Source organism: Lichenostomus cassidix, chromosome 14 (assembly GCF_008360975.1).
Source record: "Lichenostomus cassidix isolate B80296 chromosome 14, HeHo_3.0, whole genome shotgun sequence".
In the NCBI taxonomy this organism is placed as follows: Eukaryota; Metazoa; Chordata; class Aves; order Passeriformes; family Meliphagidae; genus Lichenostomus; species Lichenostomus cassidix.
In genome coordinates this window covers 2269962-2293433 of record NC_139495.1, presented here as the reverse complement: position 1 = coordinate 2293433, position 23472 = coordinate 2269962, and the positions used below count along the sequence as shown (strand labels likewise).

The 23472-nt window shown below is 63.5% G+C and overlaps 1 protein-coding gene across 1 annotated transcript; it reads left to right on the top strand.

Moving 5' to 3' along the window:
- Window positions 1–679: 679 nt before the first annotated feature.
- On the top strand, window positions 680–23242 carry MYO15A (myosin XVA). Its single transcript, XM_085075321.1, has 64 exons — window positions 680–812; window positions 981–4333; window positions 5110–5192; window positions 5414–5477; window positions 5584–5693; window positions 5925–5999; window positions 6178–6274; window positions 6711–6814; window positions 7315–7378; window positions 7464–7577; window positions 7762–7923; window positions 8006–8119; window positions 8215–8273; window positions 8501–8624; window positions 8714–8809; window positions 8902–9033; window positions 9309–9434; window positions 9588–9665; window positions 10056–10210; window positions 10336–10381; window positions 10516–10640; window positions 10884–11001; window positions 11090–11265; window positions 11333–11417; window positions 11698–11751; window positions 11901–11982; window positions 12066–12196; window positions 13096–13191; window positions 13282–13517; window positions 13965–14143; window positions 14257–14329; window positions 14484–14675; window positions 14830–14924; window positions 15012–15100; window positions 15178–15304; window positions 15420–15481; window positions 15594–15657; window positions 15742–15880; window positions 16071–16161; window positions 16243–16339; window positions 16547–16668; window positions 16763–16822; window positions 16924–16999; window positions 17325–17440; window positions 17524–17642; window positions 17721–17862; window positions 18086–18197; window positions 18342–18416; window positions 18755–18960; window positions 19042–19166; window positions 19245–19311; window positions 19416–19488; window positions 19711–19784; window positions 19859–19941; window positions 20121–20251; window positions 20374–20468; window positions 20881–20958; window positions 21205–21301; window positions 21404–21564; window positions 21667–21800; window positions 21899–22032; window positions 22414–22547; window positions 22748–22888; window positions 22979–23242. The coding sequence occupies exons 1-64, from the start codon at window positions 680–682 to the stop codon at window positions 23078–23080; spliced, it is 10257 nt and encodes a 3418-aa protein (XP_084931447.1). The 3' UTR covers window positions 23081–23242.
- Window positions 23243–23472: the final 230 nt, after the last annotated feature.

Below are 23472 nucleotides of genomic sequence, written 5' to 3'. Positions count from 1 at the left end.
TGGAATTTGGTCTGGTGTTGAATCCCTCCCTTGAGTCGCTCCCCTTGGGTGTGTTCCCACTGCTGCCTTGGGCTCTGCAAAATTGTCACCTCTCTCTTGGTGCCGCCCGCTGGCAAGGATCTCCGGGCTTCATCCGTCTCCGTGCTGACTGGAAGAAGAGGCTGATTCCTCAGGGAGGGGTAGAGGAAGCCCCAAGGCGCAGGGAGGTGGCAAGGTCCCGTTTTGGGGTAACAGCGCTGTCCCCTGCAGTGTCCCCCTGGGGAGATGCTCCCAGCGGCAGGGGCCCTTCCCTGCTCCTTCGGAAAAGTCTCAAGGGCTGGCGTGGTGCATCCCTTACATTATTCATGCCGCCGCGAGCCTGGCGGTTGGGTTACAGCCGGAGCCCAGCCACCGGCACCGCGCTGCCGACTCGCGGGGTGCGCGGGAGGCAGGAGCAGCTCCGCCGGGCTGCCCCGGGGCTGTGTCCCGCCGCCCCAGCGCCATGCCAAGCGGGCGGCCACCGGCGCCCGAGGGAGCCACGGACGGGCATGTGCCTAGCCAAACCCGGGCACAGGTAAATACCCAGCCGGGGCAGGGGTCGGGAGCCGGCCGGTGTGCCAGCAGCAGGCTCCTGCCGGCGCAGGGCATCATCTCGCAGGGCCCCGCCGGGGCCGGAGCATGAGCGCCCGCCACTGCCAGGATGGCCGGCAAGAAGGGGGAGCCCAAAGGGAAAGGGGGCAAAGGGAAAGGGAAGGATGGCAAGAAAGGCAAGAAGGAGGATCCCAACGAGTCGGAGGATGCCTCAGATGCGGAGCTGCTGAAGGCAGAGGAGAGCGAGGAGATGGAGGTGGTGGAGGAGGAAAAGGAGGAAAAAGAGGAAAAGGAGGAAAAAGAGGAAAAGGAAGAAAAGGAGGAAAAGAAGGATGAAGAGGAAGCAGCTGCAGAGGAGCCCAAGAAGGGGAAGGGAAAGGGGAAGGAGAAGAAGGGGTTGCCCAAGGCAGGAGTGGGGAAGAAGCTGGGCCTGGGGAAGAAGGTGCAGCAGGAGAAGGAGGGAGAGGAGGGCGAGAGCGATGCTTCAACAGCCAAGAAGAACACGAAGGGCACCTCCAAGCTGATGATGGGGCTGACAACCGACAAGAAGAAGAAGGGGGCCAAGGGTGCCGAGGCCAAGAGCCAGCCAGCATCTGTGGAAGCTGGCCCAGTCGAGGAGGAGGCGGCAGCACCGCCAAAGGCCCGGGCGAAGCGGAGCCTCCGCAGCACCTCGAAGCTCTTCCTGGGCTTCAAGAACCTGGGCTTGCGTCGGCCCAAGAAGGGGCAGTTCAAGAACACATCCCGCTTCTTCTGGGGGCTGCACAAGCACAGCACCAAGAAGAGGAAGAAGAAGAAGAACAAAGCGGTGCTCAAGTCCACCTCCAACCTGATGATGCGCTTCAAGAGCGTGGGCAAGAAAAGGAAGGAGGAAGCCAAGAAGGAGGAGGCCAAGAAGGAGGCAGCAAAGAAGGCATCCTTCCTGCTGATGCGGCAGGGCGGGCAGGGCGGTCAGGCCTCCGAGGTTGGTGCTTCGCTCTTCCGTCGGCGCCCGGAAAGGAAATTCAAGCCACGGGCACAGGTGCTGAGCAAGGCGGCCGCCGCCACGGGCTGGCTGGCTAGGAAGGTGCTCTCCCGGCGCGGGCGGCTGGTGGGGGGCAGCCGGGCGACTGACACGGCCTGGCTGTCCCGCATTGGTGCCAAGAAGCTGCCGTTCCCCGCGGAAGATGAGATCCTCAGGCACCGGGCCAACATGAAGCGGATCCCTGGCAGCGCCGGGCTGTCGGCCCCCGGCAGTGCGCGGCAAGGCAGCATGGTGAGGCAGCCATCCCGGCGCCGCTCCCAGCGCACTCCCGCCGAGACGCCTGTGCCGCGCTACGGCTGGGCCGAGGAGGAGAACAGAGCCTACAGCCGCCAGCGAGGCTTCGGCAAGGAGGATGGGGCCTATGGCTCCCGCCGTGGCTATGCCAGGAAGGAAGATGGGGCCTACGGGCCTTGGCGCGGCCAGCCCAAGGAAGAAGGTGGAGTGTATGGCCCCCAGCATGGCTACGCTGAGGAGGATGGAGCCTATGGCCCGTGGCACGGCTACAGTGAGGAGGAGGATGGAGCCTACAGCCCCCGGCACAACTTCTCTGAGGAGGAAGGCTACACTCAGAGCCCAGCCTACCCAGCAGGGTATGGCTTTGAGGATACGATGCCGACTCCCTACTCTGACTACCCTGGCTATGAGACGGAGGAGGAGTACGATGATTATGGGGGATTTTGGGAGGATGGTGACGCACCAGGGCACCCCTACAGCTACCCAGAGCTCGAGGATGAGGGACAGTTCGGTGCTGGGTCCCCTCTCAGCCTCTATGACCCCTACAGCAGTGACCCAGAGTACGGTGAGGAGGCGGTGGGGCCCTTTGGCTACAGGGGGGATCCCTACGAGGACTTTGGGGAGCCCTTTGCCGGGGGGTACCCTGGGGGTGAGTACCCCGAGCACCGCATCCAGTACAGCGAGGGTGGGTGGGCACCACATGCCCAATCCTCCTGCAACCCCTACGCCCTGGGCCTGGAGGAGATCACTGAAGCCGAGGAGCCCGAGGAGTGGGAAGAAGAGGAGGAAGAGGAGAAGGAGTATCCCTTCTCCATCCTGAGCACCTCCTCGCTTCGGGGCATGCGGCAGACTCTCTCCTCCAAGCTCTCCCTCAACAGGAAATTCAGGCTCTTCCCCCGGCCCCAGGTCAAGCTTTTCGGCAGGGACCGCCTGGATGTCCCCCTCCCGCCGTCCCCTCACCTGCCCGCCGCCCGTGACGAGGATGACTACGACGAGTACGAGCCGCCGCCGCCTCCGGCAACCCCCGGCTCCGCGGCATCCCCGAGACGCTGGGTTTCGGCAGCGCGGGCGTGCGGGAGCCCTCTTGGACAGTTCCTCCAACGCTCCCTCTCCAACCCCCCCAGTCGCCCGCCGCGGGGTGCGGGGAGATTTCGGGGGTCCCGCACCCCCCAGCCCTCCTACAGGCGCTCCGGCCGCAGGCTACCGGGGATGGAGAGCGCCGGTTTGGGGGGCCCCGCACCACGAGCATCTGCAGACCCGGACCCTCCTGCGCGCCGGCCGTCGCTCCGTAACCCATTCGCCAACCCCGGGCGCTCCTCGTCGCCACCGCCCGTCTGGCCGCGCCCCGGCAGCACGAGGGGCGAGGGGCCGCGGCGATCGCCCTCCCTCGGTGCCAGCCCCCGGCGCTTCGGCCCCGAGCCCCCCGCCCCGCCGCCGGCCGCCCCCCGCTCACCGGGGCCGGGGGGGAGGCGCCTGGTGGGGCCCGCGGCGGGGAGACCCCTGTCCTCTCGGCGGAGCAGCCCCCCCGGACTGCCGCTCCCCCAGGCCTGGCCCAGGCTCCCCGAGCCCCCCACCAAAGCGGTGAAGCCGCTGCAGAGGACTCCCTTCCTGGCACCATCGTCCCGCCCCGGCAGCCGCCGCCTCGGCCCCTCCTGGGATGAGGAGCTGCCCCCCTGGCAGGGTGCCTCGCGGGGTCCCGCCGGGGTGCCCCCTCCGCCCAGCTCCGCTCCCAGCACCCCCAAAAGCTTCATCCAGCGCATCGGGCAGCCCCTTGCCGGGATGGCCCCCCGCTCCCCACCACCGAGGCCATCTGCTGAAGCGGGCGGCCGCAGCCTCTCCAAGGGGCGCTCCGTGGCGCAGTCCTTGGCTTCGCTGCTCGTAAGGAGCATAGACCCCACCAAAGCCCCTTCATCCTCACCACCCACCCGCCATCCCTCCACTCGCTCGCCCTCCTTGCCCCGGCGCCCATCCCGGCGGGACGGAAGCACCCGCAGGTCTCCAAGCCCACCCTCGGGGCGCGGCGGCTGGGCCGACGCCGGGCGCCCTATCCTCCCCTCCAACCGGAGCCCCTCACCGCCCCGTCGTGCCGCTTTCCCACCACCCCACGGACGAGCCCCCGGCTCTCCGGCCGTTTCCCGTTACGGCGCTCGTCCCCCGGGGCCGATGGAGCCCGTCGAGGGTGACGGGGCGGCCGGGGAGGAGGGCGCGGGGCGCTACGCGGTGGTGACGCCGCAGGTGCAGAGGTTGGGCTCCTTCCGGCGCGCATCCCGCATGTACAAGCAGCACTGGTCCACGCAGCACGTCGTGCGGGTGCGGGAGATGCCCGACGCCTGGACAGCCGAGCAGGGCATCGCCCGGCAGCCCACCCAGCGCGGCCGGCGGTGGGCGGGCCAGTGGGGAGCCGACCTCGACCGATACCTGTGCCAGCGCTCGCCGGCGGGCGGCTGGCGGGCCAGGCACCCCTGGGCGGACGGGTACCTGGGCAGCAAGCAGCCCTGGCGCAGCAAGGTAATGCCAGCGGGGAGACCCCTCGGGGGGATGGAGCCAGGGGTAGAACCGGCAGCCGGCGGGACCCGGGACGGGGTGGCGAGTTGAGGTGGCTGCCGGCTCCCCCGGGCACGAAGGCGTCGGTGCCGAGGGGTTTGCAGCGGCCAGGGTGGGGGGTAAGCGGCTGTGGGTATTCTGGGTGCTGGAGGGGGTCCTCCCTTAGGGAGCAGATTGGAAGGGGGGATCATCGCCTGTTGAGTGTCCCCCCACGAACGGCCCCTCTGGGGACACTTGATTCTGGCGTATGGAAAAGCGGAGACCCGATCCGGCGGGACAGGTGCAGGTGGCACGGTGACCCGGGGGGTGTCCGCTTTCCTGCCCACCGCCTGGCCGGGCGCCAGCGCAGGCTCCCTCCCGTGTGACACCTGTCCTGCGTCACCTCTGCGCGTGGCCGGGGGGGAGCAGCCTCAGCCCCGCGGTTCAGCCCCTTTCCATCACCTCCACTGGAGGTGTTGCCCATGGTGAGTGGGACCAGGTTTTCCTGGGACCAGCCCCAAGGTGGCCTTGGTGGCTTCATGTTCCTGTGTCCCAGCGCTGCTGCTTACACCTGACACACAACGCTCTTGCTGGGGGACCCCTTCTGGGGCTGTGGGGTGTTTTCTTGGGGTTTCTACAATCGCTGACTGTCCCCTGGTTTGGGGTCACAGATGGGGCTTTTGGGGTGGTGGCAGTGACTGGGTGGGACACCTGGGAGTGTTGGCACATCCCTGCCGTGACGGGGTGGCTGCTCCCTGCAGATGCAGTCTCTGTGCAGCCTGCCCATCGTGCGGTACCACGAGCCACAGGAGGAGGACGGGCTGGAGGACATGACCCAGCTGGAGTGAGTGTCCCTGTCCCCTACGCTGTGACTCAGAGCTGTGGGGGACAACGGGGCTGGAGCACCCAACCGAATACCCCTGACCTTGCTATCCTACTCCATCTCATCCCAACATGGGGTCTGCTTCAGCCTCCCGGGGCTGGGGATGCTGGGGACACTCTGGGGACAGCAGACACTCCCTTGTCCCCCTGCCACCCTCTAATGCAGCCTCTGCTCTATGCCAGAGACCTCCAGGAGGCTGCAGTGCTGAGCAACATCCGGACACGGTTCGAGCGCCAGCTCATCTACGTAAGCTTAAGGAGGCACAGCATCCCCCAAAAAACTGCAGGTGTGGGGTCTTTGGGGAGCCAGCGCCCTCTGAGGGCTCACGACCCCACACCTCGCTCTCTGGCAGACCTACATCGGCAGCATCCTGGTGTCTGTGAACCCGTACCGGCTCTTCAACATCTACGGGACAGAGCAGGTGCTGCAGTACGAAGGCAGAGCCCTGGGCGAGAACCCGCCGTGAGTACCAGGCTGTCCCCAAATGCCCTGTGGGGACAGGGGCACTCCCACCCATCATCCCCCACCCTTGGGTCGCACAGCAGCCCTGAGTGGTCCCAAGCCCTGAGGGATCCTCTGTTGCTGGGTGCTGGAGTGGCTGTGTCCATGCATGGGGGGTACTCGGGGCACTTCGGGGGTCCCTGTGCTGGGGCAGTGTGGTACCACACCCCCCTCTGCTTCCCCCCACCTCAGGCACCTCTTTGCCATCGCGAACGTCGCCTACTCCAAAGTGATGGATGCCAAACACAACCAGTGTATCGTCATCAGGTAGGACCTGGCTGTCCCCACGCACAGCCCCCTGGGGTGGCCCCTAATCAACACCAGCCTAATTGTCCAGTCTCTGCCACGAGTCTGGTGCCGGGGATGGGGTGCTGGCGGGGTTTAGGGTGGGCACACCCTGCTCGGCTGGTGACAGCCCCGGCTGTGTCCCTGCTCTGCATTCCAGTGGGGAGAGCGGCTCGGGGAAGACCGAAGCCACCAAGCTGATCCTGCGCTACCTGGCAGCTGTCAGCCAGAAACGCAGCACTGCCCCACAGGTAGGTGCCGCCCTGGGGACATCCCGGAGCGCCCGTGTCCCCATCCTCTTCTCACACCTCCCAGTGTTCTCCTCCATCCCTCCTCATGGTTCTGCTGCTCTCTCCTTGTCCCCATGCTTCCACCTGGACCATGGCAGATAGAGGTACCGAGGGGACATGTGGGCTGGGATGGTTCAAGGGGACTGAGAATCATGGTGGCATCGTGGCCATGGCACCCCAGCTGCAGGGGGAAGGCGGGAGGGACGGCGGGAAATCAGTGCATGCACAAGGATGGAGTCCTTGGTCCTCCAATTTGGGCACCCAAATTTGTCCTCCAATTTGGGCACTCTGCATGGAGTCTGGGGTGACAGGGTGACAGAACAGGGTGCCCTCGCCTTGGGGATGTCCCCTGGTGTGTCGGGTGCCCAGGCTGACCCCCCAGCTCTCCCCCTCACCACGACAGATCCTGGAGGCGACCCCCTTGCTGGAATCCTTCGGCAACGCCAAAACCGTGAGGAATGACAATTCCAGCAGGTTTGGGAAATTTGTGGAAATCTTTCTGGAGGAGTAAGTAATGCTGAGTAACATCTGTGTGTGGCTGTTCCCACCCCATGTCCCCTGCTGCCCCAGGGGTGTCCAGCCAAACCCAGGCCCTTGCCCCTTGGCCCTGGGAGGACATGTGGGGATGCTTTTGGGGACAAACCCGGGGATGGAAAGGTGATGGCACTTGAAGACAGGTGGCTGTCTCTAAGGAAGGGACAGAGACACTGTGACCTGGACTGGCACCTTGAGCATTCCCATCCCCATCCCTGTCCTCATAACCCATCCCATCCTCGCTCAGCCCCACTGATCCCGACAGGGTTACCTGATGTCACCCCGGGGTGCAGCACTCAAGCCAGGTGCAGACACCTCTCCCTGCTGCCCATCCCTGCTGGGGGGCACTAGGGGACTGGCACTGACCCCCCCATGTGTTGAGGGACACTGGGGCATGGCTGGGTGCCTTGGGGGGCCACAAGCCCCTGCCCACACTGAGGTTGCCAGCCAGGTTCCCACTCTCACCCCTGCAGCGGCTTGATCTGCGGTGCCATAACCTCGCAGTACCTGCTGGAGAAGTCCCGCGTGGTCTTCCAGGTGTGTGCCAACAGGGTCCTTGGGCTCTGCTCCCCACTCTGCCCCTCCTGCCACCCCATCCCCAGCCCTGTCCTCTGCTCCCCAGGCCAAGAGCGAGCGCAACTACCACATCTTCTACGAGATGCTGGCAGGGCTGCCATCCCAGCAGCGGCAGCGGTACTGCCTGCAGGGCGCCGAGACCTACTACTACCTGAACCAGGTAGTGTGTCCCCTCCCCAGTCCCCTCCCCAGCCTGATTTTTGGGGGGCTGCCCAAGCTCAGGGTGCCAGTGGGCCCTTCAGTCCCCAACATGTGGATGAGGAGGATGCTCAGGGCAGGGTGACACCCCACACTGGGTGCTGAACCCCCTGGGATCCACTGATGGACCAAGGGGGTTGTGCCAGGGTGGGAACTGTGAGATTCCCGGCAAGGACGATGCTGAGGATTTCCGTCGGCTGCTCAACACCATGGAGGTGCTGAACTTCAGTGTGGATGAGCAGAACAGCATCTTCCGCATCCTCTCCTCTGTCCTCCACCTGGGCAATGTCTACTTTGAGAAATACGAGGTACCCCACGTGCTTCTCAAGCATGATTTGGGATATGGTAAATGGGGATCATCACATCCCACTGCATCCCTGTGTCCTGCAGACTGACTGCCAGGAAATCGCCATGGTGGTGAGCGCCACGGAGATCAGGACAGTGGCTGAGCTGCTGCAGGTGTCCCCCGAGGGCCTGCAGAAAGCCATCACCTTCAAGGTGACGGTGAGTGCACGGGGGCACCGGCTGGGAGGGGGTCCCTGGTCCCTGGGGACCATGGCTGATATGGCTAAAACTCCATCACGCCATTTCCCAAACAGGAAACGCAGCGGGAGAAGATTTTTACCCCTCTGACTGTTGAAAGCGCTGTGGATGCCAGGTAGAGGGAAGGGGAGCTGCACTGCAGGAGGGTATGGAGGAGTCTGACCACCAGGGATGGTGTGGGAAGTGAAATGCCAGCTGAGAAAAGGGATGGTCAGGCCCCTCAGTGTGGATTAGACCCTGTGGTGATGAAAACTTATGCTGTGGTGGATGCTAACTGTGGCAGTGGAGTACTCTGCTGCCATTCAGGAGCTCCAGCACTCTGCTCCTCTCTCCCCTCCCCAGGGATGCCATTGCCAAGACCCTCTATGCCCTGCTCTTCAGCTGGCTCACGGAGCGCATCAACAGGCTGGTGTACCCACGCCAGGAGGCTCTCTCCATCGCCATCCTGGACATCTATGGCTTCGAGGTGAGCAGGATTCATCCCACCTCCACCCTGGCTCAATCCCAGCTCCACCCTCCCGGGGTCTCAGGCTCCATGGACCTTCCTTCTTGCAGGACCTCACCTTCAACAGCTTTGAGCAGCTGTGCATCAACTATGCCAATGAGTACCTGCAGTTCTTCTTCAACAGGATTGTGTTCCAGGAGGAGCAGGTGGGGCTGGTGGGCAGTGCTGGGCTCTGCCCCTGTGCTGGGCACTGCAGTGGGGCTGGGGGCACAGGGATAACCCAGTACCTGCCCTGCAGGAGGAGTATATCCGGGAGCAGATCGAGTGGAAGGAGATCCCCTTCAGTGACAACCAGCCCTGCATTGACCTCATCTCCCAAAAACCCTATGGCATCCTCCGGATCCTGGATGACCAGAGCTGCTTCCCCCAGGTGGGGGGCTTCCCTGTAATGAGGCAGTGAGGTGGCAGCACTGGGAGGTCACTGTATTTGGGGAATCACCACGGCCCAGGGCTGCTCTTCTCCTGGGCTGTCCTGAGCAACCTGGGAAACCCTCCAGGTTCCTCCAGGCTGGGTAAACCCAAAGAATCACAGAAGCATCACAGAATCCCAGAATGGTTTGGGTTGGAAAGGACCTTAAAGATCATCTAGTTCCAACCTGCTGCTGAATCTCCTGAGCTGTGTCTCACTCCTGTGTCCCTTCCCAGGCCACTGACCACACGTTCCTCCAGAAGTGTCACTACCACCATGGGACAAACCCGCTCTACACCAAGCCGAAGATGCCACTGCCCGAGTTCACCATCAAGCACTATGCAGGGAAGGTGACCTACCAGGTGTGTGGCACTGGGATGTCCAGCTGGGGTGCTAAGGCGAGTTAAAGAGAAGGTTGATCCTGCAACAAGGAGGGAGATGCAGCCCAGAGAGTCTGGCTGTGGTCCCCCATCATGCTGCTGGGCTCCTCACCATGAGGTTTTGCTCTTTGCCAGGTTCACAAATTTTTGGATAAAAACTACGACCAGGTCCGTCAGGATGTGCTGGACCTGTTCATCAGCAGCAGGACCAAGGTAGGGCCCTGCCTGGCACTGGCTGTGCAGTGATACTGAGCACCAATACCTCCCTTCCACACATCCCCTTCCATGTCCCCGAGCATGTGTCCCCATGGCTGGTGAAGCCCAGGGGGATCAGAAGCAGAGGATGCCTCTGGCTCCACCCATGGGATCCTCTGGGCTTTGACTCCTCAAGCATTTGGCACAAATAGGCACATGTGCTGCTCCTGTGCTTTGTATTATCCATATCCTCATCCCCATCCCTATCCAGGCAATCCAGCCTTAATTAGGGAATGCAGTTTGCTCAGGGCTGGGCAAAAAAGCAGTGACCAGGCTGGGAAGAGGATCCAGGAGAGCTGCACCAGCCCAGCCACCTTCCCCCTCTCTAACACTTCCCTTCTCCCCAAGGTGGTGGCCAACCTCTTCTTCGGCCACGCCCAGGTGCTGGCCCGGCAGAGGAGCCTCATCAGGAGGAGCAGCACCAGGACACGGCGGTACAAGGCTCCCACCGTGGCTTCACGGTTCCAGCAGTCTCTCCTGGAGCTGGTGGAGAGGATGGAGAGGTCAGGGTGGGCAGCCAGGCCATGCTAGGCTGTTGGGAGCAGGGTGACAGCCAGATCTGAGCCCAAGGTGGCTGGGCTGGCTTTGTCCCCTGTCCCCTGTGGCTGACGGGGTCTCTCTGTCACAGGTGCAACCCTTTCTTTGTGCGCTGCATCAAACCCAACAACAAGAAGGTGGGAGCAAGGGCTGTCCTGCCTGTGCTGATGCCTGTGCTGCCTGACCCTGCTGGCACCGGCAGTGTGGTGGGCACACGGTGGGCAGGATTTGCCCATGCAGTTGTTGATGCTTCTCCCCATCCCCTCCTCAGGAGCCGGGGCTCTTTGAGGCTGACGTGGTGAGCAGTCAGCTGCGGTACTCGGGGATCCTGGAGACAATCCGCATCCGCAAGGAGGGCTTCCCCGTGCGCATCCCCTTCTTCGTCTTCCTCGACAGGTGCCTGGGGGCTGCAGGTTGGGCACTGCCATCCCAGAGAGGGGAGACCACAGAGCCTGTGGGTGTTGTGGGGGCAGCATTTGGGCTGGGGTTCCCCCACAGTGGGAGCTGGGAGCTCCTTGTTTTGGTGCACAGCTCTGGAAGGAGCTGCATTTCCAGGTGCAGTGGTTGTCACCACAGGGAGGGTCTGTGCTGGTGTCCCTGCGGGGTCCTGCATGGTGACAGTGTCATGGGTTCACCCAGGTATCGCTGCCTCGTTGATATGTGGTCCAATGTCATTCCCAATGGAGCCAACTGCGTGGAGATGCTGAGGAGCCTCTGCCCTGTTAACCCCAGCATGTACTATGTCGGTGTCACCAAGGTAATGTCCCAGGAGGGGCCTTGGCTCTGGTGATGCCCCGGGGGTGGTGGCCAAGGTGGGGAGCTCACAGCCTCGTCGCTGCTCCCAGCTCTTCCTGAAGGAGCAGCTGTACCAGGCGCTGGAGAGCAAGAGATCCCGTGCCCATCACCTGGCCGCGCTCACGCTCCAGCGCTACGCTCGCACCTTCTTCATCAAGCGGCGCTTCCGCTCCCTCCGCCGCAAGATCGTCCTCCTGCAGACCCGGGCGCGGGGATACCTGGCCAGGTGGGGGTCCCGGGGGATGGCGGGTGGACACTGGTGGGTGGCAGAGGGTGACGGTGCCCTCCTGCAGGCAGCGGTACCGGCGCATGAGGCGAACGCTCATCAAGTTCAGGTCGCTGGTGCACATCTACGTGAACCGCCGGAGGTACCTCAAGGTGAGGCGGGGACAGCACATCCCAAAGGCTCCAGGGGACATGCTGCCACCCTGCAGCGTGTTCAGTGGCGGGTCTAGAGAGGGCACAGTGGCATCCCCAGACCCTGAGCCCCACCACATGGTACACTACCACCTCCTCCGTGTCCCTCTGAGTAGGGGCAGTGCCTCTTTGGGGTGAAAATCTGGTGATATTGGGGGGAACAGTGGCACCCCAGGGGATCCAGGTGCCTCAGGATCTCCCTCCCTCCTGGCGGGAATCAGCATGGCTGCTCTGCTTGCAGAGGAAGGAGGATGCTCGCCGGCGGGCCGAGGAGGAGAAGGAGAGGATGAAGCAGGTAAAGACATGCAGCACTGGTGGGAACACATGTGTGATCCATGTGCTGCCACATGCTCTCCCATCCCTGTGCTCCTGGCCGAGGCACCCCCGGGTGCTGGAGCAGGGACCAGCACAGCAAATGGCCACATCCTTGTGCTGCGGCGGCAGGAGCTGACGCGGAGAGAGGTGGTGGATGTCACCCACCTGGAGATCCCGGCCGAGCTGATGGAGCTGCTGGAGGCTGCTGCAGGTGAGCGGGTCCTGCGCTGCCATCGCTCCCAGCCCCTCGTTCTCTCCCCCGCGGCCGTGCCGTAGCTTCCCGCTGTGTCGCAGCCGCCCGGGAGGTGAATGCCGGCTGCGTGGTGCTGGTGCCGCCGCCGGCGCTGCAGCCCGACCCCCAGCTCACCCTCCCGCTCGACATCAACGACTACCCCATGGCCAAGTACGTGCGGGGCCACTTCCAGGTAAGGCGGGCGCCGTGGCCCGGCAGCGGGGAGCCTTTCCCGCCGGGCAGACAGCTTTTGGGGAGTCCCTAGCACCCCGGTCACGGTGCAGCAGTGAGGTTCAGGGTCCCCGCGGCGGCTCCCCGCACCGGGCTCTGTCCCGGCTCCCGCCCTGGGGACGCCACGGGTAGCGAGACAGGCTGGATCCGGGGTGGCTGTGGTGCTGTGGGGAGCTGGCTGCCACCTCCCTCCCTCCCCGTGGGTTCCTGTCGTCTCCAGAGGCCGGGGGGACCCTGCTGAGGTTATCGGAGAGAGACCCGCTGAGCCCTCCTGAACGCCCGACGCGGGGCGGATCCGGAACGCTGGGGCGGGAGACCAGGTCGCTTTGCTCCCGGGACCCCGGCCCCACCCACCGTCACTTTGCCCCATTCCTCTTCCTCATCCCTGTTTTTGCCCTGCGTTTCCCAGTCCCCGGATCCTGAATAAAGATAAGGCTGGATAATGCTTTCAGCCTTGCGAAGGTGTTGGCATAGAACCACAGAACCACAGAATGGTTTGGGTTGGGAGGGACATTAAAGACAATCCAGTCCCACCCCCTGCCATGGGCAGGGACACCTTCCACTGTCCCAGGCTGCTCCAAGCCCCATCCAACCTGGCCTTGAATTTTTCCAGGGATGGGGCAACCACAGCTTTTCTGGGCAACCCGTGCCAGGGCCTCGCCACCCACCTCTGGTGCTGCCAGCACAGCCTGAGCCCCTCCCTGCCCCACTCCCAGAAGGCTGCTGACCCCATCCTGCACCCTAGCCCTTGGCAGCCCCACAGTCTCCACCCAGCATCAACACCATGCCCAGCACCATGGGGTCAGCCCCTCGCGGCCTGAGGCTGTCCCCAGGTAGCCATGGGTGCGGGTGTCACCGCAGGAACCGGCGTTTGGGATGCTGACGGCCCCGCTGAAAGCCCCCCTCACCCGGCTGGATGAGGAACTGCGCCACGAGGCTCTCAGCCTCTTCCAGCTGGTAGGTGGGAAGGCACAGGATCTGTCACTGCAGTCCCCTGCCTGCTCCCTGCTCGGGGCCAGAGGGAGGACCTGCCTGTCCCTGTGGCAGATCATGCGATTCATGGGCGACCCGGGGCTGGGCGGCCCGCAGGAGACCCTCTTTGGCAACTACATCGTGCAGAAGGGGCTGTCGGTGCCAGGGCTGCGGGATGAGCTCCTGGCACAAGCTGCCAACCAGGTCTGGCGGAACACCAACGTCAACAACGAGGAGAGGGGCTGGCTGCTGCTGGCCACCTGCCTCAGCGCCTTCCCCCCGTCCGCCGCCTTTGACAAGTACCTGCTCAAGTGAGCCAGGGATGGGCACTGGGATGGGGAATGGGGATGGCTGGGACCCTTGGGAATAGACTGGTTCTTGTGCCTGGGAACACTGCTGGGGCTTTTCAGGGCTCTCCTGGCACCTAAGCTTGAGGATGCTGCCCAGGCCCCAGCTGGTTCCTCCACGACTGCTTGGGCCAGCCTGGCACACATTGCCAGGTCCTGTTGGGGATGCTCTGAGGTCCCTTCAGGACCCCTCTGGCCAAGCTGGCATACATGCCCAGGGATAGCGGCCAAGTCTCTCTAGTGATGCTCTGAGGTCCCTCCAGGATGCCTTGGGCCAGCCTGGCACACGTTACCAGGATGTTGCCAGGATCCCTCTGGGGATGCTCTTAATCCCTCTGTGGTCCCCTGTCCCAGCCCGGCACACAACAATCCTGCCCATGTCCCTCCTGCAGCATCCTCCCTTCCCCACAGGTTTGTGTCTGATTACGCCTTCGCTGGCTACAAGCCGGTGTGCCAGCGCAAGCTGATGCACGCCATGGCCCGATCCCAGCTGGGCGCCGCGGCTGCCCGCACCTTCCCACCCTCCCTGCTGGAGTGGACAGCGAACCGGCAGCAGGCCAGCATGGCCCTCGACCTGCACTGCTTCAACGGTGAGGGCAGCATGGTGCTGGGGCACGGCGCTGGTGAGGGTCGGTCCCAGGGTGACCGTCCTCATGGGCAGGAGGGGACTGGTGGCACCTGCTCACTGCCTGTCCCTCCCCAGGTGATCAGTTTTCCTGTCCCATCCACTCCTGGAGCACAGGCGAGGACCTGGCAGGGGATGTCCTCAAGCATAGGTATGTGCTGGGTTGGCACCCACCCATCCAGCGGGTCACGGTGCCACTGGGGCCGTCCTGGGTGTCCCCAGGATACAGGAGCCGGGATGCCCAGCTCATGGGCAGGGTGTCCCTGTGGCGCCTGTGTCCATCCCCGATGTCTGGCTGTTGGCAGGGGACTGGTGGAAGGCTGGCGTGGCTGGTCAGTGGCCATGAAGGCAGGTGCCCAGTGGGCTGAGCTGGCTGGACACGATTATGTCCTGGACCTTGTCTCCGACCTCGAGCTGCTCCGGGGCTTCCCGAGACAGAAATCCTGCTTCCTCATCGCATGGGATGGGACTGAGAGCCACAGCAGGGACAGCCAGCCGTAGGTACCCGGGCAGGGATGGGTGTCCCATTGGGGACTGGTGGGAGGAACCCTGGCATGGGGCAGGATGGGTGCTGGGTAAGGGTGGGTGGGCTCCTGAGGGGAAATCTGGCATCCAGTGGGTGCTTGATGAGTGCATCCTCCCTCTCTGCAGGGTCCTGGGACATGGATTTGATTTGGATGAAGTTCCTCCTCCCCCAGCTGTGAAAGCCCCCACACTGCCCTCCATAGAGGCATATCATCCCCATGGTAGGGCACAGTTCCCCCCAACTCCTGTCCCCCAGCGCTGTGGTGAAGCCCTGCCATGCCAGCGGTTCATCCCTTGTCTCCTCACAGATGGGGAATCTGGGGAGCCACGCAGCCAGAAGGGTTTGGACAGGTACCTGGACAGCCTCTTCGACCCTGTGCTCTCCTATGGCAATGGGGTGAGAAGGGTGTCCCCATGCCCGAGGCTTTTTGGGTGCAGGTGGCTTGGCCACCGTGCCCTGACACCTGTCCCCAGGAGCTGGAGAAGCCAGCCATCCTGTCACAGAGGCTGAAGGGAGGAGGCGGCGTGGGAGGAGGGAACAGCGGCGCTGATGCCAATCGGAGCGAACCCCCCCTGCCCGCGGAGCCGCGTCAGCCGAGGGGTGAGTGCCCCAAACACTCCCACATCCCTGCCTCAGTTTCCCTGTCTGATCCCTGGTGTGGGGAACATCCCAGTGCCCCACAGCCCTGGCTGAGCTCTCCTCTTTGCCGTTGCAGGAACAGAGCCAGACCCGTCCCCACAGCGCCGGGCAGATGCCAACCAGCCACCCGGACCCTCGGTCAGTGCCAGGCTCAGTGCCTTCTCTGCTTCAGGATACCTCTCTGGGGCAGCCCCTGGGGGATGGGAGCAGCCGGGGATGCCAGATGTTGATGGCATCGTGTGCCTTACAGGGCAGAGCGGCAGAGGGGACGCCAGCCCATGTCCCTCAGCCCCGGCCCTACTCGCAGAAAGCTGGTAAGGTGTCCCGGTTCCATGGGGTGGCCACAGGGGATCGTGGCGCTGAGCCAAAGCCCCTGAGCCATGTGCTTGGCTCTGCAGCAGCCGTGGGCCGGCGGTGGCCGGGAGAGCCGGTGCGGCATTCCCGGCTCAACTCGGAGCACTTCCCACGACCCACGCACGACATCCGCAACATCATCCGGCAGTGCCAGCCAGCCCCGCGCAGCTCCCAGCCCCACAGGTACACACCTGGGTCCCCAGCCAAGCCACGGGTGTCTCCTGCCTGTGGGTTCACGTCCTTGTCCTGATGTCGGGGTGTAGGGAATGACAGGGTGTAGGGAATGATGGGGCGTAGGGAGTGATGGGGGTGCAGGTGGTGGCAGGTACAAGGAATGCTGGGGTGCAGGTGATGTGGGATGCTGTCTCGGCAGCAAGCTCTTTGGGAAGAAGCTGGACCCCCACGAGGAAGCCATGCAGATCCTGAAGGAGCAGCTCTCAGCAGCCCGGGTGCCATCAGCTGTGGTAGGAATGCGGCCACCCCCGTGCCCCCCGACCGGGCTAGGGGTGTCACCGGCACTGGCCACAGCCCTGTGTGCCTTGTAGGGGCCCAAGGAGGTGGTGGCTGCTGTGAAGCCGGTGCCAAGTGCCAGATACCAGCTGCGAGCACCTACAGGACGTCCGGCAGCCACACGGCACCCAGGTATTGCTGGGCAGAGCTGTGGCACTGTGGGGGACAGCGGGCAGTGGGGCACCTCGTCCTCCCAGTGGCACGGCATGATGCCTGGTGCCTGGACAACTGCTGTGTCCAGCTCAGCCAGAGAGCTGCTCCCCGTGCCTCAGTTTCCTGGGTGGAGGGGTCTGTTGGTGATTCCCCCTAGGGATTGCAAGGCTTTCTGTCCCTTTGCAGTCTCTGTCTCACGGGAGCTCCCGTCCGAGGCGCAGCAGGTCCAGACCCAGCTGCACCGGAGCTGCAGCGAGGACTTCTACACCTACCACAATGTGCCCTGGAAAATATTCATCCGGAAAGAGGTACAGATTACAGGGGCACTTGGGGACAGGCTGGTGCCAAGGTCCTACAGGAATAAGGGGGTTTATCCCAAGTTCTGGTCTCTCTCCCTGGCAGGTTTTCTACCCCAAGGACAGCATCAACAACCCACTGCTGCTCGACCTCATCTTCCGGCAGGTGAGGCACTCAGCTGGGCCCCCAGCGCCCCAGGGAGATGGGGTATTCCCCAATGGGGTGATGGTTTACTCAATCCCACTGCTCCTCACCCCCTTTCCCAGATCTTCAATGATGTGCTGTCCGACACCTGCATCCGGATCAGCCAGGAGGAGCGACTCCGCTTGAAATCCCTCTTTGGTAACCCTGTGTCCTGCTGCTCCCTGCCTGAGTAGCACCCAGCCACTGTTGTGCCCATCCTCCTGGGCACCTCCAAACCATGACTGGCTCTGCTTAACCCTGGGCTAGTTCTGCCCCCAAAAGCCAAGACCCCCTGTAATTTAGTGCTCCACAACATCACAAGTTGTGTCAGGTCTCAGCAACTTGCCTGGGTGGACACACGCCTGTCTCTACAACACAGTCCTGCCAGGGAAGGGCATGAGCATCCCTGCTTTCACTGGGAATTCTGTCCACATCCTCCCCAAGGAGGGGGATGCTCACAGGAGGTATTTTCCTCTCCCCACAGCGGAAAACAAGCTGGACTCCTTCAGCCCCGTGGCCACTGAGAGTGTCAAGAGGGAGATCATCGCTGCAGCCCGGGATGGCTGCGAGGTGTATTTCTCACGCCTCTTCCCTGCCACGGTAAGGGTCCAGCTGCAGGGCAGGTCAGGGTGGGGGGCACTGTGTCCCCATGCCCCTGGCTGAAGTGCTGCCCTGGCCCACAGGGCAGTGTGGGGACGGGTGTGCAGATCCTGGCAGTGTCCCACACTGGCATCAAGCTGCTGCGGATGATGAAGGGCACCAATGTCCCCGGGGAGCAGCTGCGGGTGCTGCGGACGTACAGGTAGGGGTAGCCAGGGTGGGTGGGTGCTGTGGGTGCCACTGATGCCAGGTGTTTCAGCCTCCCCTCGCCCTGCCCCAGCTACCCCGACGTGCTCTTCGTGACCACCCCATCCAGGAACATGCTGGAGTTCAACCTGCGCAGCGAGAAGCTCATCCTCTTCTCACCTAAAGCTCCCCAGGTCAAGGTCATGGTTGACCACTTCATCACGGAGCTCAGGAAGGTGGGGGTGCCCTGGGGCCAGGATGGGTTTGTCCTGGGGGTCACACCCTGCCTGTGTGCCTGCGTTGGGTGGGCAGCAGAGGGCACCTCGCAAATGGGACCGTGGCGGGATTTGAGGGGACACCCTGGGATGGTCCTGAGGCTGTGGGTGCTTGAAGTCCCTGTGCTGGGTGGGCTGTGGGTGTCCCTACATGCACGGGCTGTGCCAGACCCCCTCTGCACAGGACTCCCAGTACGTGGTGGCCGTGAGGAACTACAGCCCAGAGGACGGGGCTCGGCTCAGCTTCCACAAAGGGGACATCATCCACCTGCAGTCACTGGAGCACCCCGAGAGAGGTGAGGGACCCCCAAAGCCCCGCTGCCATAATATCCTCAGTGGGGGCACAGGGGGAACAGACTGAAGGCTTGCCCTGCCTGGGAGGTGGTTGTGCACTTGCCTTGCATCCTGTGACACTCCATGTCCCCATGGTGTCCCTGCAGACCACTACTATGGCTGCGTGGTCCGCAAGAAGGTGATGTACCTGGAGGAGCTGAAGACGGGCACCCAGGATTTTGGTGGGTGCCATGCTGTCCCTCTGTGTGTCCCTGGTGTGCCCTGAGCTGTGTACTCTCCTGGGGCTGGGGCAAGGGGCAGGGTCCTGCCTCTGTCACCCCTCAGCAGGATGGTTTGGGGTCTTCTTGGCACTGACCTGATGCAGGGAGATGCTCCCCTACAGGTCCCACCTGGGGTGGCACCCAGTGCAGCCCATGTCCCTGAGGTGACTGGCTTTGTGGCACCTGGTCTGTGCCTTTCCCTTGAGTGATGCCAAACTGCAGCTGCATCCAGCCAAACCCCATGGTTGGATCCCTGGAAAGGGATCCTGGATCCCATTACCCCCATCTGTCTGGCACAGGGTGGAAGTTCGGGGCCATCCATGGCAGGTCGGGGCTCTTCCCTGCTGAGTACGTCCAGCCCGTCGCAGCGCCTGACTTTGTCCATCTGCCTGCGGAGAGGAAAGAGGATCCTAGGGACAAGCAGGGCAAGGTGGCAGCTTCGGCGGCTGTGGCCGTGGCTGTGGCCTCGACTGCTGCCGCCCAGGAGCTGGATCGCAAAACCGAGGTGGGTCCTGGTTTGGGGCTGCCCTGCAGGGCTGGCTGTGCCTGGTGCCCACTGCCCACTGTCCACTGCCCTGCTCTGCAGGTGTCCCCAGCCAGTGCCACCTTTGCGGAGGGAGACACTGTCGAGCAGCTCGGGGATGTCACAGGGGCGTGTCCCATGCTGGCCTTTGCCCAGAGGCATTTCCGTGCGGCACAGCGTGGGACCATGTGAGTGTCCAGCGGTGAGACAGGGACATGCCATGGTGGGGACACCTGTGCCCACATGCTCCCTTGTCTCTCTGCCAGGGACTCCTGCGGGGTGAAGGCCAGGAGGGATGGACCCAGTGTGCTGGAGATGCTGACATTCTCCAAGGTATGGGGAAGTGGAGTCCTGGGGTGCCCCTGTCCTGCTGTCACCTGCAGGTCCCCTTGAGGTCCCAGCAGGGTCCCAGAGCTGGCCTTCTCCCCCTGCTCCAGGTTCCCATTCAGGAGTCGCTCATTGAATTTGTGGACGGTGGCCTCAACAAACTGGCTGCTGAGGCTTTCCAAGGTAGGCAGGGGCACAAATGTCCTGTCCTTGTCCCAGCCATCCCCAGCCCCATTCTTGGAGGAGGGTGGGGCAGGACAGGGGTGGGCAGATGGGGTGTCCTAGGGGAGTTTAGTTCTACTGGTCCCACTGCTCCGTGTGCCCAGGATGTGCCCACTCAGGAGAGTGTGACCCTGGGGAAAGGACATGCTGAGCTATGTCACTGTGTGGCTTTGCTGTCCCCAGCTGTGATGAAGTTCATGGGTGACTATCCTCTGCGAGGGCAGACAGAGCTGGACACCGTCTGCACCATCCTCAAGGTAAATCCACCAGTGGGGCGGTGAGTCCTGGGGGTGGCCTGGGCAGTGGGGTGGCAGCTGTGCCTGTCCCCCAGCTGTGTGCAGAGCATGAGGTCCTGCGGGATGAGGTGTATTGCCAGATCATCAAGCAGATCACCAACAACACCAGCTCCAAGACGTGAGTCCCTACACCCCTCTGGGACAGCAGAGGCTGGCACTGGGGACACTTGTGTCCTAGCCTGGGGGGAGAACTGGGGACCCCATCCTTGCAGGGGGCTGCGCTGCTCCTCAGGGTGATGGGTGCCACCACGGGCACCCTTGCCCAGCCTGGGGGATCAGCCCTGGTTCTTTCCACAGGGACAGCTGCCAGAGGGGCTGGAGGCTGCTCTACATCCTCGCTGCCTACTACAAGTGCTCTGAAGTGCTCCGGCCCTTCCTCCTGGCCTTCCTGCAGGATGCTAGCAGGCACCCAGAGCTGCCCTTCCAGGGTAGGGGCTGTGCCCAGGGTGGGGACGGACACCCCAGGGTGTCACAGAGCTCAGGAGAGGCTCTAACAAAGCCAGCACGGTGGCTCAGCCCCATCCTTCATCCCAGTCCCTGTTCCTGCCAGGCATCGCCAAAGCCTGCGAGCAGAACCTGAGGAAAACCCTGCAGTTCGGCGGCCGCAGCCTCTTCCCCAGCAGCATGGAGCTCAAGGCCATGGTGGTGAGGCCAGGGGCTCGTGGGTGCCTGTGGGGTGGGGCAGGGCTGGTGTCAGCTTGAGATCCCTCACAGAAGTTCTGGATACTCAGATTCCCCCCCCCAGACTTGGAATCTCCATCAGGCCCCACTCTGGAACTAAGCTGATCCTTTTTGGGGCTCTTCCCAAGAGAGCACAGTCCTTCTTAGGTCTGCTCTTCACCATTTAGGGTGTGCCCTGAGCTTTCAGGGGTCCCCAGTGGGAATGGAGCTCTGTGGACATGGAGCAGGGGCATGATTGCTCAGCTGGGCAGGATGGGCTAAAGACAGAATGATCCCGATGGGATGGTCACTCCGGGATAGCTGTGGGATTTGGGATATCCTGTGGGGTCTTGCTGTATGAAGGAACCCCTGCACCCCAACGTGTCCTCCCATGCAGGCCGGACGCAGCGCCAAGCGCCAGCTCTTCCTCCTGCCTGGTGGCATTGAGAGGCACCTCAAGATCAAGACGTGCTCGGTGAGCCAGAGGGGACAGGAGGCTCAGTGCACCCCAGGACTGGGGTGACCCCCTGGATTGTGGGCACCCAGAAGTGTGGCGGGCTGCACCCTTTGGCTGTCCCTGCTATGGGACTTCATTCTCTGGGAAAAGCGGATCCCTTCCCAGGGCAACTGCATGGGATGAGAGTCAGTGCAGGACAAATTGGTGGCCCAGGGCACAACAGGGGGACGTGGCAGTGTCCCAGCCACATATCTCTGTGCCCAGGTGGCTCTGGATGTGATCGAGGAGCTGTGCTGTGAGATGGGGCTGCAGAATCCAGAGGCTTTGGAGGAGTACATGCTCTTCGTGGTGACCGACAGAGGTGAGGAGCTGCCAGGGATGGGACAGATGGGACAGTACAAGACTGGATGGGGCAGCTGTGCGGGTGGTGTGGTGGCCACGCTCAGACTGCTGGGTGTCACAGGGCAGAGCGTGCGGCCACTGACCCGCCGGGAATATGTCCTGGACGTGGCTGCTGAGACAGAGCTCCGGGACACCAGCTACACCTTCTGGTGCCGCCGCGTGGTGTGGAGCCAGCCCCTCAAGTTCGACAACGAGCTCTACGTCACCGTCCACTACAACCAGGTCGGGCCACCCCATCAGCCTCCCGCAGGGCCACCTCCCTGTCTCCCTCAGAGCGTGCCCTGTCCCCAAGCTGTGTCCCTGTGCTCTGTTCCCCCCCCCCAGGTGCTCCCTGACTACCTCAAGGGGCTGTTCACCGTCCTGCCGCCGGCGAGGCCGGGAGATCAGCACTTCCCACATGTGGCCAAGCTGGCTGCCCTCCAGCACCGAGCCAAGGACCGCCACCACCTCCCCACCGCGTACGGCAGGGCACAGGGCACCTGGAGGGGGGAAACACGTGTCAATGGGATTTGGGGCCCACTGGCCAGCGCTGGCCCTGACCTCAGTCTCCCCACAGGCGGGAGATGCAGGACTACGTCCCTCCGCAGCTCTTCCGCCTGCTGAAGCCCCAGTCCTGGCTGCAGATGGTGACCCAGCCCGTGCAGCAAGCCCAGGCGCTCAGCGCCCACCAGGCCAGGGCACAGTTCCTGGGTGAGGGGACAGCGATGGGGACAGGGAGGTGACATTCACAGGGGGAGGATGCAGAGAGGATGCAATGCGAATGAGGACATAGTGCTAATGAGGATGTAATGCTGCTGTAGATGCAGTCCTGCTGGGGATGGGATGCTGCCTGGAGGGTGATGATGATGGGGACGGGATGCTGCTGGGACAGGCAGCCCTTGTCCCTGCACAGAGCCTGGGGTGCTGCACATGGAGGATGCACTGGCAGGACAGGACAGGACAGGACAGGCTGCTTCCAGGCCCCACACTCAGACACCCATTCCCCTTGGCTGCTCCTGGGTGCAAGCCACCCTGGGGACTGGGCAGATGGGGGTGGCAGTGGGCACTAAGACCCCGTCCTCTACCCTGCAGGGCTGCTGAGCGCCTACCCCATGTTTGGCTCGTCCTTCTTCTACATCCAGAGCTGCAGCAACAACGCCATTGTCTCACCCTGTATCCTGGCCGTCAACCAGAACGGCCTCAACTTCCTCAGCAAGGAGACCCATGTACGTGGGGGGCCGAGTGGGACACATGGAGTCATGGGATGGCTCGGGCTGGAAGGGACCTTAAAGTCCATCCAGTTCCAGCCCCTTGCCATTGGCAGCAACACCTTCCGGGTTTGCTCCAAGCCCTGTCCAGCCTGAGGTCCCTGGTCCCCATGGTGGCATTCCCAGGGTGCACAGACCACCCCCTGTCCCCTTCCCAGGAACCCATCGCCAAGTTCTCTCTGAATGAGATCCAATCCACCCGGACGCAGCGGCCGACGGCCGGATCCAGCTATCCCTACGTGGAGATCACGCTGGGAGACCTCCTGTCCCAGGGCATCACCCAGCTGCAGCTGGAGCAGGTCGGGGACATTTGGGGAGGCCCGAGGGGGCCCTGCCGGGGCTCCCACGGTGGTGGCATGGCCACTGACCAGCGGCGTCCCCCCCTGCAGGGCCTGGAGCTGTGCCGCGTGGTGGCAGCGCACATGGAGAGGCTGCTGGGCGCCCGGGAGAAGAGGCTGACGCTGCCGCCCAGCGAGATCACCCTGCTCTGAGCCCGCCATGGCCTTGGACCCCTGGCACTCCAGACCCCCGGCATGGGGGACAGAGGGTGTGGCGACCCCGGGGTGTCCCCAGCCTGGCCAGTGGCCGCCGTCCCCCTGTGACCAACCCACTGTTGTTCTGAGATTTTATACACGCCCGGGAGCCCAGCATGACTCGGTGTCCGTGGTTTTGTGCTGCGCTCGCTGCTGCGGGGGAAATGCTGCCCCCCGTGTGTTTTCCCCATCCATCCCCATGTGTTTCCTATTCCTCTGCCTCAGTTTCCCCATCCCGGTGCCTCAGTTTCCCCCCTATCCCGCCCGTGCCTCAGTTTCCCCGCGCCACCCCTCAGTCACCCCAGCCCGGCTGTTGCGCTCGCTCGCGTCCGCCAGGGGACGCTCGCGCC

Excerpts from the sequence above, each read along its gene's own strand:
- MYO15A (XM_085075321.1), top strand. The coding sequence starts at position 680 with ATGGCCGGCAAGAAGGGGGAGCCCAAAGGGAAAGGGGGCAAAGGGAAA. Across the intron at positions 5,478-5,583 it reads TCGAGCGCCAGCTCATCTAC|ACCTACATCGGCAGCATCCT; the intron begins GTAAGCTTAAGG and ends GCTCTCTGGCAG. Across the intron at positions 11,418-11,697 it reads ACCGCCGGAGGTACCTCAAG|AGGAAGGAGGATGCTCGCCG; the intron begins GTGAGGCGGGGA and ends CTCTGCTTGCAG.